The following is a 16,552-nucleotide window of genomic DNA, read 5'->3' as shown; positions in this document are numbered from 1 at the left end:
GAAGGTCATGCGATACAGTATCAATCAAAAGCCTTACTAAAGTCAAGATATACCACATCTACCACTTCCTCTCATCCACAAGTCTTGTTACCCTGTCAAAGAAAGCTATCTGGTTGGTTTGACACAATTTGTTCTTGACAAATCCATGCCGACTGTTGTTTATCACCTTATGATCTTCTAGGTGTTTGAAAATTGATTGCTTAATTATTTGCTCCATTATCTTTCTGTGTACAGAAGTTAAGCTGACTGGTCTGTAATATAGAATAGAATATCAGGATTGGAAGGGACCTCAGAAGATCATCTAGTCCAACCACCTGCTTCCAAATCAGGACTCTTATAGGTTATAGAAAATATAGTAGCACTCACAGGAAGAAAATCTTGCCTGTAAATTGCGTACATACTTGATCATCAGCTTTCTAATAGTAGTATCTCAATTTTTTTAACGATTTCTTTAACTTGGGGCAATTTATTCTTTTCTACTAAAAAGTTACCAGTAGCCTAGCAGCTACTAACAGCGGAAATTTTAATTCCAACAATTTGTAATATTTGCTTACAGATCTCAATCCAGTACACTTTAATAATGGAGATGTCTACCACATACACATAAAATCACCTGTTTCTGAACATTTTTGCCAACATTTATATTCACCCAATCTGTCTTTTGTTTAATCTTACTGGTATGAGGTACTACAAATCAGTCTGTCTGGCCCTCTTTTTTTTTCAAATCAGAGCCCACTCACCCATGGTTATTTGTCTACTCAGCTCTTTTCTCATAAAATAATATATAGATATATAATATATGATCATTTTGTTGTCAAAACTGTTTATAAATTAGAATTTTTTTTTTTATTTCTAAAAACTTTTTGTATAGAAATTTCTGTAGAAAGTTGAAACATAATGCCAAGGTACTGGTTCTGTTAAAGTTAATTTTGATATGCTGTTAAATTATCTAGTGCTTTGATAACATGTTTGTCACCTCCAAGCTGTGATGTATTAATGCTTTATGAAAACTCTTCTACAATAGGTGTATTTTTCTTCTCTAGGTTTGCCCAACACCCCATGTGCCTGACATTTTCTTTGATCATCTCTTATTCGCTAGCCTGAAAATACAGCTCTAAAAAGGATTCCAGACATATTTGATCTGCCAGAAAAAGCTGTTCCAAATGGACAATATGTCTATTACTAACACACCAACAAGTAATGATGCTTGTCTGAGCATTGTTCACAGCTTGATGTGCCATCGGCAAGGTGGAGAGAGTGAAACTTTTGCAAAACGAGCAATTGAAAGCTTAGTTAAAAAGCTAAAGGAGAAAAAAGATGAATTGGATTCTTTGATTACAGCTATAACTACAAATGGAGCTCATCCTAGTAAATGTGTTACGATACAGAGAACATTGGATGGAAGGCTTCAGGTTAGTCCAAATACAGACCGATATTTTTTCTATGTCTGCTAGTTGAGTAGTAGCAAAAGTGGGTGTAATAAGATTGGTGTGCACCAAAGAGGAAGATTTGCTCTATGGCATAATTTTCCCCAATTTGGAGGTGACAGAAACCCCTGTGCACACATAGTTTGTTAGGTTTGTCCCTATAACATTGACCATTTTTCTACAAATACCTGTTTTTTCAAATTTACATGCCTCAAGTTACATAGACAATTTCACATCCTGCTAAGGTGTTAATTTTTTAATATAGAGATAAAATTCTGCAGTTTCTCCCATAATTTTATCTACAGTCTTCTGGCAGACTTATGTGATTTGCAATTTCATAGAACTTGCGAATTCCCACCCCTTTTGTTGTGTTGGCCATTTTATTTCCAATATCACCTGTCACATTCTTATATTTTTTCCTGGGAATAATCACATTAGTTTAAATATCCACTGGGATGTCTTTTTGGATTCTTTCTATTGGATCCAGAGTTTTGGAGGATAAGTATTTTTCTAAACATGGCAGGAGAAATTTTTAGTGAATGGTACCTGCTCAGTTCTAGCCAACCTTAGTCTGTTAGTAGGAAATGAGCGAAAGTTATTTAAAAAAAAAAAAATATTTTTTTTCCAACGTTCCCAGTCGACTTTTGTCTTTAACTTCCAGGTGGCTGGTCGTAAAGGGTTCCCTCATGTGATCTATGCTCGTCTTTGGAGATGGCCTGATCTTCACAAAAATGAACTCAAGCATGTTAAATATTGTCAGTATGCTTTTGACCTAAAATGTGACAGTGTCTGTGTGAATCCTTACCATTATGAGCGAGTAGTGTCACCTGGCATCGGTAAGTAGTCTGTCGATTAAAGTGGAACAGAGGAAGTAAAGTGTAAATATTTTTTCCTTATGTTCTAGAAAATGTAGACCTAAATAAAAATGAGTGCATAATGACATAGTTAAAGACAAAGTATATTTTGGAATTACTTTTACCTTTTATTTAGTGGAAATAGTTACTGAAGTTTGCCTCAAGTTTATTCCAAAGTTATAGGAATGAAATTTGCAGTTGCTGTTTCAGCCTTTCGGAACTGAATATTAAGTGGTATTTAGTTCATGTAAACTGTAGGGGAGTGATTTTAGATTGCATATTTCTGTGATATCTCAGCATAGTGTGTGTAGTCACTAACCTCAAGTTTCTGATGGTTCGTGTATATGTTTACAATGCATCAAATGAATTCATAAGCTTGTAAATGCATTTCATGGTTTTTAAACATACATTTTTACTCTTTAAAAGATTCCTTTTTCTTTTTAAAAGATCTTTCAGGACTGACATTGCAGAGTTCTGGTAAGTAGTTAATTGTTTATAATTGATAAAGATTTCTATGTAAAAAGAACTAGATTGCATTTTAAATAGCATATTCACAAATATTCTCACATGCTGAGGGCGGAGGGAAAGCAAGGATAGAAATGCACTTATTTCTCTAGTTAGGAGACCTTTCAAAATTGTGGTGTGTGAAGCAATCTGGTGTGTGCATCATAAAAGTTATAGCCTAAGCTTTCAACTCACCTTTCATTGTTGCTCGAGTTTCACTCATTTGTAACTTTCCAAAGACTCTGATTTGGGATCAGAGCAAACATGGAAAGTTACAAGCCAAAACATTTTTTTTTGTTTCTGTTTGAACAGAATAAGCCTGGCAATGTAATATATTTACCAGCTGAGTTAGATGATAGGAGGAAAACAGACTTTTTTCCTGTGTAAAATAATATTAAAAACTAAGACTGCACAACTAATTCAAACATCTGAACTCTAACTTCAGACTTATGGCAGGTGTGCTGGAGAACAATCAAACTGGTATATTGAAAATTAGGAAACAATTAAACATTTACTTCCAGGTATACTCAGAGAAGGAACATGACAGGGTTTCAGTTACTTGTGTAACTGTATTGTGTATGCAACTGATGCATGGAAGCTAGGGTTTTTCTTTCCTCATAAAGGACAGATGTGGTGGGATTTTTTTGTTGGTTCAAGTACCTGGAAATCTTGGGTATAAAAAATCAAATCAAATCAAATTGCTAAAGTTTACAAATTTAAACTTTCAATAGACTAGAGTTCAGGTTGGTTTGCTTTCTACTGCAGGAGTATAAGCAATTGAAAATGATTTATTTGCACAGTATCAAGTTTGTACCAGTTTTATAGTACAGTTACTAAATACATGGTATGTTTTGGTTACATAAGTATATTTTTGTGCTGCTATCTCACTACAGATATGCAACTGATAGAGAACAAAAGGAAAATATTTTAATATCCTTTGACATTTCCTAAACCAAAAACAAACATGGAATTAATGCAATGTACAAATTTTAGTTTAAAACATTCAGTACAGAATGCAAAAGTTAGTGTTTGTATTATTGTAACTCACCCACACTAGCCACAGAGAATATTTTGGGCTGGTAGTTGTTAAATATGAAGTTACATCTGTAGTGCTTTGCATGTATATGCACACTTCCAATGTGAGTTGCATAAAAGTAGCTTGAGAGCAAGGGATTTTTTTATGTGCAGTGTTGGTGAATTAAGTTTATTATAAGATATTGCATGTTTAAAGTGTTAACTTCAGTATTGCATTAATGTAAGTTAAAGTGCTTGACAGTGCATTTCCACTTAGTCACCCCCTCCAGCCATACTCTAATGAACAGAAACCAGCATGGTGTTAGTTCCCAAATTATGCATATTCTAAATTGCTATTTCAGAGGCAGCAAATGGAGCTCACCATTCTTTGGTGTGCTGTACAGTTACTTTTTACACTTCTCAGCTACTGGATGAATTGTTTGTTTATTTGTAAACTAGAGAACAGGTCCCACAATGTTGTAACAAGGTCCGTGTAGGTCCAAGAATGCAGCTTTAATAGTGTTGTTGTAATTGTTTGGAAGTGGAGCTGCTCCATATATTTACTTATAAATTAGTAAAATGCACATGCACACTTAAGGATTTAAACTTTTATTTCTTCATAGCTCCATCAAGTATGTTGGTGAAAGATGAATATGTTCATGACTTTGAGGGACAGTCATTATCTACAGCTGAAGGCCATTCGGTCCAGACCATCCAGCATCCACCAAGTAACAGGGCTTCTACTGAGACTTACAGCACCCCAGCTATGTTAGCTCCTACTGAGTCTAGCACTACCAGCACCACTAACTTTCCCAACATTCCTGTGGCTTCCACAAGTAAGAAACTTAAATTATCTGGAATATAAAATCTGAATACTTGAATGGCACAACCATTTGATCTTCTCTAAAGTGGACATTGCATAGGAAACTTGCTTTTACTTTATCAAAGTAAATAACATAAAAAGTGAGGTACTAGTGTATTCCAAACCCAGGTGGCCTGTTGATCTCAGATGTTAAAATGAGATTGTACTTGGAACCTAGAATTTGAATCAGTTTTTTTTTTCTATTAACCCTCCTTCCCACCCAAACTATTGCGCTTACTGAGTTTTCTAAACTACAAAAAACTGATACACACTTACTGAGAAACCCTTACAAACACTGTTCATTGTTGTGTTGTTTAAGTCATTGACTCTAGTATTGAACAACTGGCATGGGAATGGAAAATTTCAGTATCCCATTAAATCAGCAGGAGGGATAATAAAACTGGATATATGGAGAAGTGTCATCAACCTGTGTACAGAACGGTAGTTCTTAAACTTTCTGAAGCTGAGAGGACACCCCCTCTTCTAACTTTTTTGAAAAAAATAATTGGACCTCTTGAAAAATAAGCCTTTAAAAATTGCAGACTCTCTTAAAATCCTCATGAACATGTTGGGATGCCATACCTAATTTTTCTTAAACATTTTTTGTGAATTTAGCAATGAGGAAGTGCTCAATTCAATGAGTTATCACATAGCCCTAGAAAATGAAATCCTCTGAACTCAGATCAGGGAGTAGTAGTATGCTACCTCAGCAACATCCCTCAGTCCTTGCCTAGAGAAACCATTTGTATTTTGGGTTTTGTATCGTTCCCATCACCATAGTATCATATTGCTCTAAGGGTGTGAAGATAATTTAGTCTTCATTTTCTTTCAGTCTTTGATGCCTCTAGTAAGTCCATGGAAATCTTATTGAAAATAAGTGTTTCTGGGGCTGAATGAAGCATGTTGCTTTTTCTGTATCTTTCAAGTGAAGCCTTTAGCTTCTCTCTCTTCACTATATGGAAAATATCCAAAACAAAACATGAGTAAAACAAAGATATGTTTTTGTGTAAGCAAATAAAAATGTGCAGAGCAATCCCAGTCATAAGTATGCTGTCAGAATAGAAGCAAAATTAGCTGATGCTAAAAGTATCTTACTTGCAGCTTTCTAAGGTTCTTTCCTGCAATAAATATATCCTTACATTATAGCAGCTTTATTATAATAGCCTTGATAACTGGGATGTGTTTTCCTCAGTAGGATTGTGCAGTGTCTCTCTTATAATAAAATTGTGGAATATTTATGAATGGGAAGTATGTTCTTTTACCAGGTCAGCCAACCAGTATATTGACAGGTAGCCATAGTGATGGACTCTTACAGATTGCTTCAGGGCCTCAGCCAGGAACGCAGCAGAATGGGTTTACAGCTCAGCCAGCTACTTACCATCACAGTGAGTATACACATTGATGCATTCTTTTTAGTTTTTTTAAATCCATTAATAAATATTCAGGAGAAATAAAAAAAACAGAAATGACATATTTAAGCTCCCTTAAATGCAAAGTAGCCCAGTCCTTTTTTTCTTCTTCTTCTTCTTTTAGATAGTACAACAACTTGGACTGGAAGTCGAACGGCAGCGTACACACCTACTATACCTCACCACCAGAATGGACATCTTCAGCATCACCCACCTATGCCCCATCCTGGACATTACTGTAAGCATTTGTGGATTTTCAAATAGCTCTACTTTTTATGCTGTCATTGTAGGATAATGGCAGAATCTCTCTTGTGACCCACAAGTGTAAATTCTATTAATTATAAAACTATAATTACTGTGTAATCTGACAATTAAATACAAAAGCTCCATGAGAGTTGGTGCACTGTACTTTGTGCAGCATCAAAACAGACGAGCAGATTAAAATTTTAGTTGTGTTATAATGGCACCATCTAGTTTTGTAGTTAAAAACTTGTCAGTATTTCCCTTTTCAGTCTCTATTTCTAGAGCTTTATAACTTGGCTGTCAATACTTCCTTTGTCCAAATGTAGATTTTTGAAATAATGTTTGGCCTTTTTTGGTTCAAGTTCCTGTTTCAGATCCTTGAGAAACATATTTAGAGTAAAGTCTCATTTTCTTAATAACTTACAGTACTTAGACGCAGGCATTGCTTTTAAAGTATAATTTATGTGCATTAAAATTTAAAAATATTGTAGAAGTTAAAAATCATTGCTGACTGGCCCCACTACAACCCAATTCATGGGGACATTTGGCACATACATTTGCACTTACTACAAAACAAACCTGAAAATGGATATTTTTTGAAGATTCCTAGTTAGCTCTTGGCCTCAGGGCAAAATAGATTGACTCTTGTTTTTCCATGTTGTAATCTAGTAGGTTTGAATGGGATCAGTAGAGCTTAAAGGTATAGCAGGTTAGATAGTTTATCTAAGAGCAAGGAGTGTGGTGAGAAAAGAACAAAAATTAAAATACTTCTCTATTATGGAATTCAGTAATCTCTAAACACTGGGATCATTCTGGATTTCCTATTATTGTACTTATAAATTATTCTAGTTGCAGTGGTTATGCTCTGCACTTTATTCCTGAGGGGGGGATAAAATCAATTATTGCAGTAAATTACTTTGGCAGTTTTCCTATATCAACAAAACATATTTTAGACTCTGTTGTTAAGTTTTATATTACTCCCTTATACCTGGTTCCCACTCATAAACAAGATGATGTATATGAAGTACTGGAGTTCAGAAAAATTTCTGGTGCTCAAGTTACTCATAAAGGTTTTCAATATTTACTTGGCTTTCTAATTTAATACTCTGACTTTCCTAAAAATGTGTGGTGGTACCCCTGGGCTCTCTCCTTGGCCTCCTGCTCCTCTCACTTTGGGCAACCTCATCCATTGACATCTACCAACTTTATCATCTTCTCCCAGAAGCCATTGTGCCTTTGTCCATGATGCATATCCTGAACTCACCTGTAAGACAGCACATTTAATCCCTTCTAAAGATGTACTTCTGCTGTGCTGCCTATGGGGAGCATAGCTAATTTATAGTAAAAATTAAGTTAACTACACTTTGGCCAAGACTAAGCTCTCTGCCAACCTCTGTTTTTAGAATGAACTTGTCAGGGCTAGGACCATACCTTCTTCTCTGTTTGGAAAGTGCCTAGCACATTGTGGACTCTACCAAAACTTAATACTCAGAAATCTGTATCTTTGTGTAAAATAAACTTCATGCTTCTTTTTTTTTTTTTTAAAGGGCCAGTTCACAATGAACTTGCATTCCAGCCTCCTATATCAAATCATCCTGGTAAGTGCATGCTTCTGAAGAGTTGTTCAAAGCATAATGGAAAATTCAATTTATTCCATATGGGCCTGATACAAAGCTGTGTGTCACCTACTTCAAAAGCTATGCCAAGCATGTGTTACGAAGAAATAATACATTTTGAGATAGGAAAAATTAGAAAAAACTGATTTGTTTTTTAAGCTTAAGCAATTGGTGGAATCTAAGCAGTATAGTTTTGGTGTTAAACCTAGAAAACTACTCAACTTGCAGATGCAAGGTTGTATGCTAACGTTGCAATAATACAGTTTGTCCCATCACACAGGTTATATCATTTGTATGATTTAAACTGTAACTTATTTTTTCATTCATTGGCCTCTACCACTGAAAGGAAAACTGGCAATGATTGAAAGCTGAATTTAACTGGTGATAAGACAGCAATGTTAATTATAAAAATATGAATTTTTATATAATCCACACTCTTCATAATGAAGTATTGTTTCATAAACATAAGTCTGAAATACTTGTTCCTTGAGAGTTTTTGTAAAAACTAGAAACCTTTGTGTCTGTCCTATTATGGTAAAAACAGTACTTCTCCTAGTATTTGCAGTGATTCTTTCTTAATTTCCTAAAAATCAACCTGTACTATCTATCTGTATATAAAAAGTATAATTAATATGCAAATTCATTGACATTGATGTGCAGTCAGAATAATTAAGTGCAGTTGCAAGCTTAAGTTACCATGATCTCATTCCTGCCCAGGTGTTCTGTTCCATCTCTAATGTGCAAAACCTTTACTAGTAAATGCTACATAAAAATTTGAAAGCGGAGGCAGTTTTGTGCTCATTTAAGCTCTCACTACTGACTTCTTACAGATACATAAAAAATACATGCACACGCTGTTGAAAATTTAAATTCCAAGTACAAATGGCAAAAGTTCTAAACCCTTGTGTCTCAGGGTTTTGCGGGATTTTTACTGTCACATTTCAGTCTGTTCTTTGTCTTCTCAAGCTCCGGAGTACTGGTGTTCAATTGCTTACTTTGAAATGGATGTGCAGGTTGGGGAGACATTTAAAGTCCCTTCAAGTTGTCCAGTTGTTACTGTTGATGGTTATGTAGACCCTTCTGGAGGAGACCGCTTTTGCCTGGGCCAGCTTTCTAATGTACACAGAACAGAAGCCATTGAAAGAGCAAGGTATTTTACATGTCTTCTGGAACACCAGACTTTGGTTGTATTTTATATTTATTGTTCCAGCTTTTGGTGTATATCTTTCTTTTGAAGGTATAAGTGCCGTTATGTACATTCTGATTGATTAATAAGCTACTACAGCATGTGTCTTCCTGGGCCTTTGGGTTCATACTTCAGGTATGTTCATGCGTCTGAGTAGTGCATCAGTGGCTAGGAGTGTGCCCCTTGAGGTGGCATATAGCATTTGTTGGTTTATATAGTTGTGTTTTTTGTTTTTAAAATTATGTCAACTTTCAGTTTGTGTCCTTGGGCTTGGGGAGAGAAGATTTAAACTAAGTGAAGCACGCAGGTTCTTTAGAGCATCATAGGCAAATTGGAAAAAAAAGATACTTGTTTTTCATTCTCCCCTCACACTTAAGTTTTGGTGAAGGAGCAGGAAAAGGACTTCAGGAACTCGTTTGATAGTGTTAAACTCCTTTCCCCATGAAACAAACAGGAATGCAACAGGACTAAAATAATTCCAAATGTAATAGTTAATTATCTTAAAATATGGTGCATGATTGTGATATCACCAAGAGGTCATGTTGCTGTTTTGGAGCATTGCTTTAAAAGATGTGTAGAATGCTATTCTCTAATGCAGGACTGTACACTTGGATGACGTTAGAGCTCTGTGTGGTCTTTCACCAACAGAAGTGGGCCAGGGAGAGATACTACCTCACTCATTTTGTTTCTCTCATGTTTTAATACAGCATGGCTACGGCAATGCTGCAAACAATTCGGGACACTTGTCAGTGTGGATTCTTATTCTGCTGAAGTAGTAGGCCCAAGTGTTGTGTTTGCTCAGATACGGTTTTGGAATGCAGGATCTTTGTCTCCAATTACTTTAAATGTTCCTTGACCTACATTGCCTATCCATACTGCTACTTCCGTAAAGTTAATGTTACATATACAATGCAGTGTACTCATTATGCAGTATGGATGTGATATACCTTCATGCTTTTGTTGCATAGCTTGCAGTTGACTGCTGCTGCTAAGACTTCAACAATCCCAATTCTTTGAAAAATAGTAAATTATTCACCTTCTAGGTAAATTATTTTAACCCTGGAATTTAGATTATGGTGTAGAGGACTGCTGAGAACTCTTAAGATTTGTATATGGTTCATTTAACAAGGTTCGAATGTGTAGCTTGTGAACATAAGTACATTGGACCTTTTCCCCTTTTTAAGGTTGCACATAGGTAAAGGGGTGCAGTTGGAATGTAAAGGTGAAGGCGACGTGTGGGTTAGGTGCCTCAGTGACCATGCAGTCTTCGTCCAGAGTTACTACTTGGATAGAGAAGCAGGGCGTGCGCCAGGAGATGCAGTTCACAAGATTTACCCAAGTGCATATATAAAGGTTGGTTTGAATATCCTGGATGACAGCTGTAGGAAACAACAAATGAATTTGTTCCTTGTAAATGGCAAATTGTTTTATGAAGTGTTGAAAGAAATGTAAACCAAATAACCTAAATTATTTTTTCCCACTAAACCAAAAACTGTTTTAGCCTCTATTAGGCTAACTGGTGCCCAGTAAAGTTTTGTTTATTTTATTGTTGATGAATGGCTTTTTAAATTGACAGTGTTTGTTTATATGTTATGGAAGCAACCAGCCATTTCATAATTCTGTCACAAGCAATCTTAGCAGTGATTTTGCATTTTAACAGTTTTTGTTTAAACGACTTAGTACAAAAAGTTGGTTACTTAAGCTTATAATATGGTCCAATTGTTTTTCTCATTTTGGAAAAAAAAATATTTTGAAATGTAATAGTAAAATCTTTAAAAAATAGCTATTTTTTTAATTAAAGCATCGACATGGAAATATTGAACCAATGAATCCACCAAAAGTCAAACTTCTTATACAAAATCATATATTTTTCTGACATTTCAGATTTAACCCACATTAAAATGATAATTCGCTTTACATATATCTCAGGGTAAAATGAGGTTTAAAACCAAACTACTGTGCTGGGCAATGTACCCAGGGCACTGGATTTCTTTCACTCACTGTAAAAACCCTCAGTCTCTGAGAGCAGAATTCTTGTGTATTTCAGTACCCTGTCTGATCATAAAAAAGCAGTGTGCCCACAAACTGAAACCTAGCTGTTCTAATTTGAGGCCTACCAGCTGTCAGTATTCTGCGTAAGTAAATTGCCATGTTTCAACAAGGCTGTGACGAAAGCAGACAGGGACTCTCAAAGTTTAGGAGGACACATCTCTAATTTTTCATTTATATTCCTCGCTTTTTTAAATTAACTACTAAGCTATGACCTTCTCCTGGATTTTGTCAGTTTGTGACAATCTTAGCCTCTTTAGCGCACATAGATTGAATCAGGGCCTCAGTGTGGTGGGCTTTTTGTATAGCTACTAGTGCTCAAATCTTAGTCTGTAAAAACAATGGATAGAATTTTTGATCCCAATAGAAATAAAAAATCAGTTGGTAAAAGCTTGCCTGTGTCTAGGGAGACTAACTCTGTGGTGTTACGATTTTTAATTTCTCGTATGCATAACAGCAATGATAGCATTGGCTCTCATGAACTCTTTCCTTCAGTGGTTAAGATAAATCTATGTAATGCAGGACTTTATATTTTTTTAAAGGTGTTTGATTTACGCCAATGTCATCGTCAGATGCAGCAGCAGGCTGCCACGGCACAAGCTGCAGCTGCTGCCCAGGCTGCAGCAGTAGCTGGAAACATCCCTGGACCGGGATCAGTAGGTGGAATAGCCCCAGCTATCAGTAAGTACATTAAGTAATTTCTTTGCTCTTTTTAAGGAAAAACACCCTACAGTGAATGGGGACCATATATCTATGCTTATTCACGCTTCAGACTTACTCTTCTTTATCAAGTAAATAAGAATATCTATTTCTGTAGCTTCTCTGCACACGAAGCTCCCCTTGTGAAGTCTGTGGGAATTCCGGGTGTGAACATGGCTGCAGAATTTGTCTCTATAAAAGGAGTGAGACAAAGTATGCTGCTTCCGAAGCACAAAGGTCAAACAGTATAACTACTTTCCTCGAAACGAAGTTGTATCTCTACCTCCTAAAACAGAGCTTGAAAAATAATCCAGAGAGCTCTAAATGTACTAGTCAGCTGCAAAAAAATGAGGAAGGGGTGTGAGACTGGGGCCCATCACTGAGGTCTGGGGGAAACAGCCATATAAAAAGCTTGTTCTGGAGGAAGTTGCTGGGATCTGTCACTGAGCTTGCCCTGAATTTTGCTGAGAAGAAAGATTTTTATTTTAAAATAAGTGCCCAAGTTTAGGCTCCTAAGGTCCTATTTAGGCACCTAAATAAGTAACCAGGCTTTTGAAAATGCTGGACGCTTACTTAAGCACATCAATCTTCTCTAGCTTCTGTCTTGCTGTTGGCAAGTAGATTATTTCAAGCCATTTCACAGAACATTGAAAATGTTGTGGCCAAAATTAATTTAACTTGTTAATATTAACATAAAGCAACAGTCCTATTTAATTATCAATTGCCATATTCATATTTTCTTCTGTTTCATTAAACATGAACAAAACAATATAAAAAGAAAGAGAATAATTTGGGTAAGCGTTTTTTTTTAAATGGAGTACATTTTTGTCTGCTTTAAAACAAAAAGAATCTTCCTTGAGAAGGCAACCTGTAGTCTGTACCAACTTTACCCTGTTGGGAAATGTTTATTGCGACGTTAAATTCACTGAAATAGAGGTTTAAAATGGAAATACAAACAGGTCTCATTAATAGCACATTTCAAATGACAATTATGGCTTTAGGCCCCTTTCTACAAATATTTTAAAGAAATCACGTTAGCAGCAAATAAACCGCAGTAAATGTTGGAGGTTTCCCAACACCATTTGTATAGTCCTGTTAGGTTATCGTGTTGAAAGGGAAAATTGAGATTGACTCCATACATATGCTTGTACATAGACGGATGATCTGGATTAGTTACATATACAGATTTAGAAGTCCTTTTTGCTTGCTTTTTGTTTAATTTGGATTTGTCTCTTTTGGGCCATTTTGAATCAAGATGGCTATATATTGAATTGTCAGTACTTTCTCATAAGGCTGAGCAGTCTACTGTTCACTTAATTCCAGATATAAGTATTTCTAGCTGTACTTAACTTTCTAAAATAGGCTTTTAAGACTGGCTTGCATCACATAACTATTTTCAGGTTAACTGGTTATATCTGATTGCTTATACAGGTTTACAAGGATACATAGTCACATAAATCAAAAAGTAGAGTTGGGAAAACCTATGTATTTGTAGCACATCTATAAATGTTGATTGGTATGGTTTGTGGAGAGGGAGAACTGTACATGGAGGAACAGCTGAGCAAACGGGTTACTATGTAGAATTGGCTAGGTGTTGCGTAAAACTGGCTTGGTAAAACAGCATGTCTGAGGAAACTAAATAGACATGAACACTTACTCAAAACCTCTTATTTAGGTTTGTCAGCTGCTGCTGGAATCGGCGTAGATGATCTTCGCCGCTTGTGCATACTTAGGATGAGTTTTGTGAAAGGTTGGGGGCCTGATTACCCAAGACAGAGCATCAAAGAAACACCCTGTTGGATTGAAATTCATTTACACCGAGCCCTCCAGCTTCTAGATGAAGTACTTCATACCATGCCTATTGCAGACCCGCAACCTCTGGACTGAGATCCCTCTGCACACTGCTGTGGGCCGTTGTAGTGTTGGGATGGTGGATTGTAAAATACAATTCTGTTTATAACCTGAAGATATCCTTTACTTTTGTTCTGCTTAATCTTTTAAAACCAGGTTTTAAAAATGTGTTTGCCTTCTTGCTCTTAGCAGAAAGAAACTGAACATGCAGAAATTGGATTTCAAGTTACTTTTTCAGAACTTTACTGTCCCAGCAGGTGGCTCAGAGCTTAAAGTAAAGGCCATATGGGTACTTTCAAAGGGATTCAACACAGTACTGGTAACTTTGATCTGCTCTGTTATGGCAACTTGCTGATAAGCCTCATGAGACCCTTTTGTATGCAGAAAATATATATTTATATCTGAAAATTCTTTCTAATCACCGTAAACATTTTCCTTAAAACAACTTTGTAGTTATTGAAATCTTGCATTTAATTCTTTTAGGGAACAAATCGTTAGCAACAGATATTTCTTTATCTTGCTGTGATTTTCCAGATTGAAGGGTACAAACTGCCAAAAATGAGGAATATGTTGTTGATGATAATTAAAAGTAGCTTGGAAAAAGAAAATGTTTCTTTTCCTTTATTATATTTTAAAAAGATGTCTTAGATTTTTATTTATATAGGCACACTTTTTAAAACACTAACAGGAGTGGATACTTTCAGTGCTGGCACTCAGTTTAAATATAACATGAAATATCCAATCTGTAAAATTGCCAATTAAATGACATAATAAATATCCTAATGGCAGGAACATGTTTTCATAACTATTGCTGACTTCTGTGATCTAAATACAAAAGAAAAGAGTCAGACTTGGCATTTGTCTAAAATGGGTAGCTTGATTGTTTATACTTAATTTGAAAAGTGATAACTTGCATACACCATTAAATCACATACATTATGACATCAGTATTTAGGATCCAGTTTTTGTATCTGTTCACCATTTCCACTCAGGGCAAGATGACAAACTTGTTTTTATACCTCTTGGTTATTTTAAGCCTGATGCCATCAGTGACCTCATCAATTGGCAATGCCTTTGTATAGAGAATTTAAAGTAGAAAAACTTGCAAATGTATTGACTGTATGACAGTTACAATATGTATGCTTTCTCTCTAGTTAATAGTATAAATAAAATTCTGAAAACCCCAATTTATACAATTGTATTTTGTTTGCTTATATTAAATATTTTTTCTTCTATTTGAGTCCACTAATGTAGAGTAATTGGTCACTTTTCCTTGAAAGTTCATCATCAGCCAATAGCATTAAGATTTATGTAACTTCCACCTTAAATTTTAGTGTTTTTCATGAGGGCTCTTCTAAGCTTTTCTTTCTTTTCTGTACTTGTTGAGATGTAGCAAGAGTTGTTGTTTCTTAGCGACTGGGTATGGCATTTGTGTGGGGAATTGGAACTTGAAGAAATGGCCCAGAACTACCAAGTGCAAATCCAGTGCTGCATTCAAACACTGTTAATTCAGTCTGCCTGCATTGTTATGTTGAGCCAATCTAATAGAACAGTTTCAGCAGGTAATACAATAAGAAACAGTCTTGAAACATAATTCAAGGGTTTTTTTGTTTGTTTTTTGCCACATTCCTTGCATCACATCAAGAATCTGCAGAGGACTATGATAGCATTTAGATAGAGCCCTTTTCATCCATAGACCTCAGAGTACTTTAGAAAAGTAGTCAGTGGTTGTCATTCCCATATTACAGATGTGCACACAAGTCAAATGACTTGCGCAAATTAGTGACAGCTGGGGTGTTTTTCTGAGGTAGTTGGATGCTTCTAACCATTTGGTCAAAGATCCTGACTCATCCAAAAAACAAACAAACAAAAATGGTCTCTGGAAGAAGGTTTTTTCTGTTGATGGAACTAGTGAAGCCTGACCGCAGGCTCTTCTTACCCATCTGGCTGTTGAATTATCTGCTGTGCTCTTAATCCTGGATTCTTGGTTCCTGACCACTTGGAAAATGTACAAACTTTTGACAAGTTAATTGTTGTGGGGCAGTTTTGCATGAACTGGATTCTGTGTGGCTTCCTTGTGAAGAATTTTATGCATCTCCTAAAGGCACTCATTGTTGATCTTTGCACAGCTACATCAAAGAAATCCTCCAGAACTTTGCATATACTTGTGTCCCCAAGCTTTCTGCCAGCTTGATGGTATACTGTAGGATTCCCGCTACTTGATTTAAAATAAACCAAATCAAATACTTTATTGTGGCCTGAAAGGAATCAACAGATGAGGCTGTATATTCAGAGGCATCACAAACAGGAGCAATGATCTCTCCCTTCAATTCTTGTAAACAGCATCTCGAATACATGTTCAGATTCAGGCAAATGAGAGTATTCAGATTAGAGCAACAAATTCAGATGACTAACAAATTAACCAAAAGTAAAAATTCTAGGTTTATAATCAGGAAAAATTTCCTGCCAGGTGTGTGAGAGTGAAACTGTGGATGGATGCCCCATCCTGGAGACACTTAAAACAAATAACAACAATCTTGAGCTGGCATGGGGATGGACTAGAGCAGCAGTTCCCAAGCTCTTTTGGCTGCAACTCCCTTTCAGAGATTCATGTCCTATGTGTACTCTCCTCTTTGTAAGAGACAGTATTTCCGTTGATGCCTGGAGTCTAGAAGCCCATCCCAACTGGGGCATCCTGCAGCTCCTAGGCCAGTGGGCATCATCTTCCCAGGATATGTCCCGGGGGGGCAGTCTCAGCAGGACACACAGCTGGGCTGCACCTCTCTCCTCATACCTCCATCCCTGCAGTCCCCTAGAATCACTCTCAGGCTGCAGGCT

At 36.2% G+C, this 16,552-nt stretch overlaps 1 protein-coding gene across 6 annotated transcripts in view; it reads left to right on the top strand.

Moving 5' to 3' along the window:
• Positions 1-14,905, top strand: part of SMAD4 (SMAD family member 4) — a 32,600-nt gene extending 17,695 nt beyond the window's left edge. For 3 of the 6 annotated variants that reach the window (XM_030565707.1, XM_030565705.1, XM_030565706.1), the window contains 11 exons: positions 1,044-1,412; positions 2,089-2,263; positions 2,729-2,758; positions 4,423-4,635; positions 5,927-6,046; positions 6,195-6,308; positions 7,861-7,911; positions 8,875-9,079; positions 10,300-10,468; positions 11,707-11,845; positions 13,539-14,905. In XM_030565707.1, coding sequence (XP_030421567.1) covers positions 1,164-1,412; positions 2,089-2,263; positions 2,729-2,758; positions 4,423-4,635; positions 5,927-6,046; positions 6,195-6,308; positions 7,861-7,911; positions 8,875-9,079; positions 10,300-10,468; positions 11,707-11,845; positions 13,539-13,750 — 1,677 coding nt within the window. In that variant the 5' untranslated portion in view covers positions 1,044-1,163 and the 3' untranslated portion in view covers positions 13,751-14,905. Of the gene's footprint in view, positions 1-1,043; positions 1,413-2,088; positions 2,264-2,728; positions 2,759-4,422; positions 4,636-5,926; positions 6,047-6,194; positions 6,309-7,860; positions 7,912-8,874; positions 9,080-9,166; positions 9,251-10,299; positions 10,469-11,162; positions 11,251-11,706; positions 11,846-13,538 lie in introns of those variants that run through there. The other 3 variants (XR_004000830.1, XM_030565708.1, XR_004000831.1) reach the window with 3 other exon arrangements.
• Positions 14,906-16,552: the final 1,647 nt, after the last annotated feature.

This window comes from Gopherus evgoodei, chromosome 6, assembly GCF_007399415.2.
Source record: "Gopherus evgoodei ecotype Sinaloan lineage chromosome 6, rGopEvg1_v1.p, whole genome shotgun sequence".
NCBI classification, from domain to species: Eukaryota; Metazoa; Chordata; order Testudines; family Testudinidae; genus Gopherus; species Gopherus evgoodei.
The sequence above is the reverse complement of the archived record's forward strand: the minus strand, read 5'-3'. Positions and strand labels throughout refer to the sequence as shown.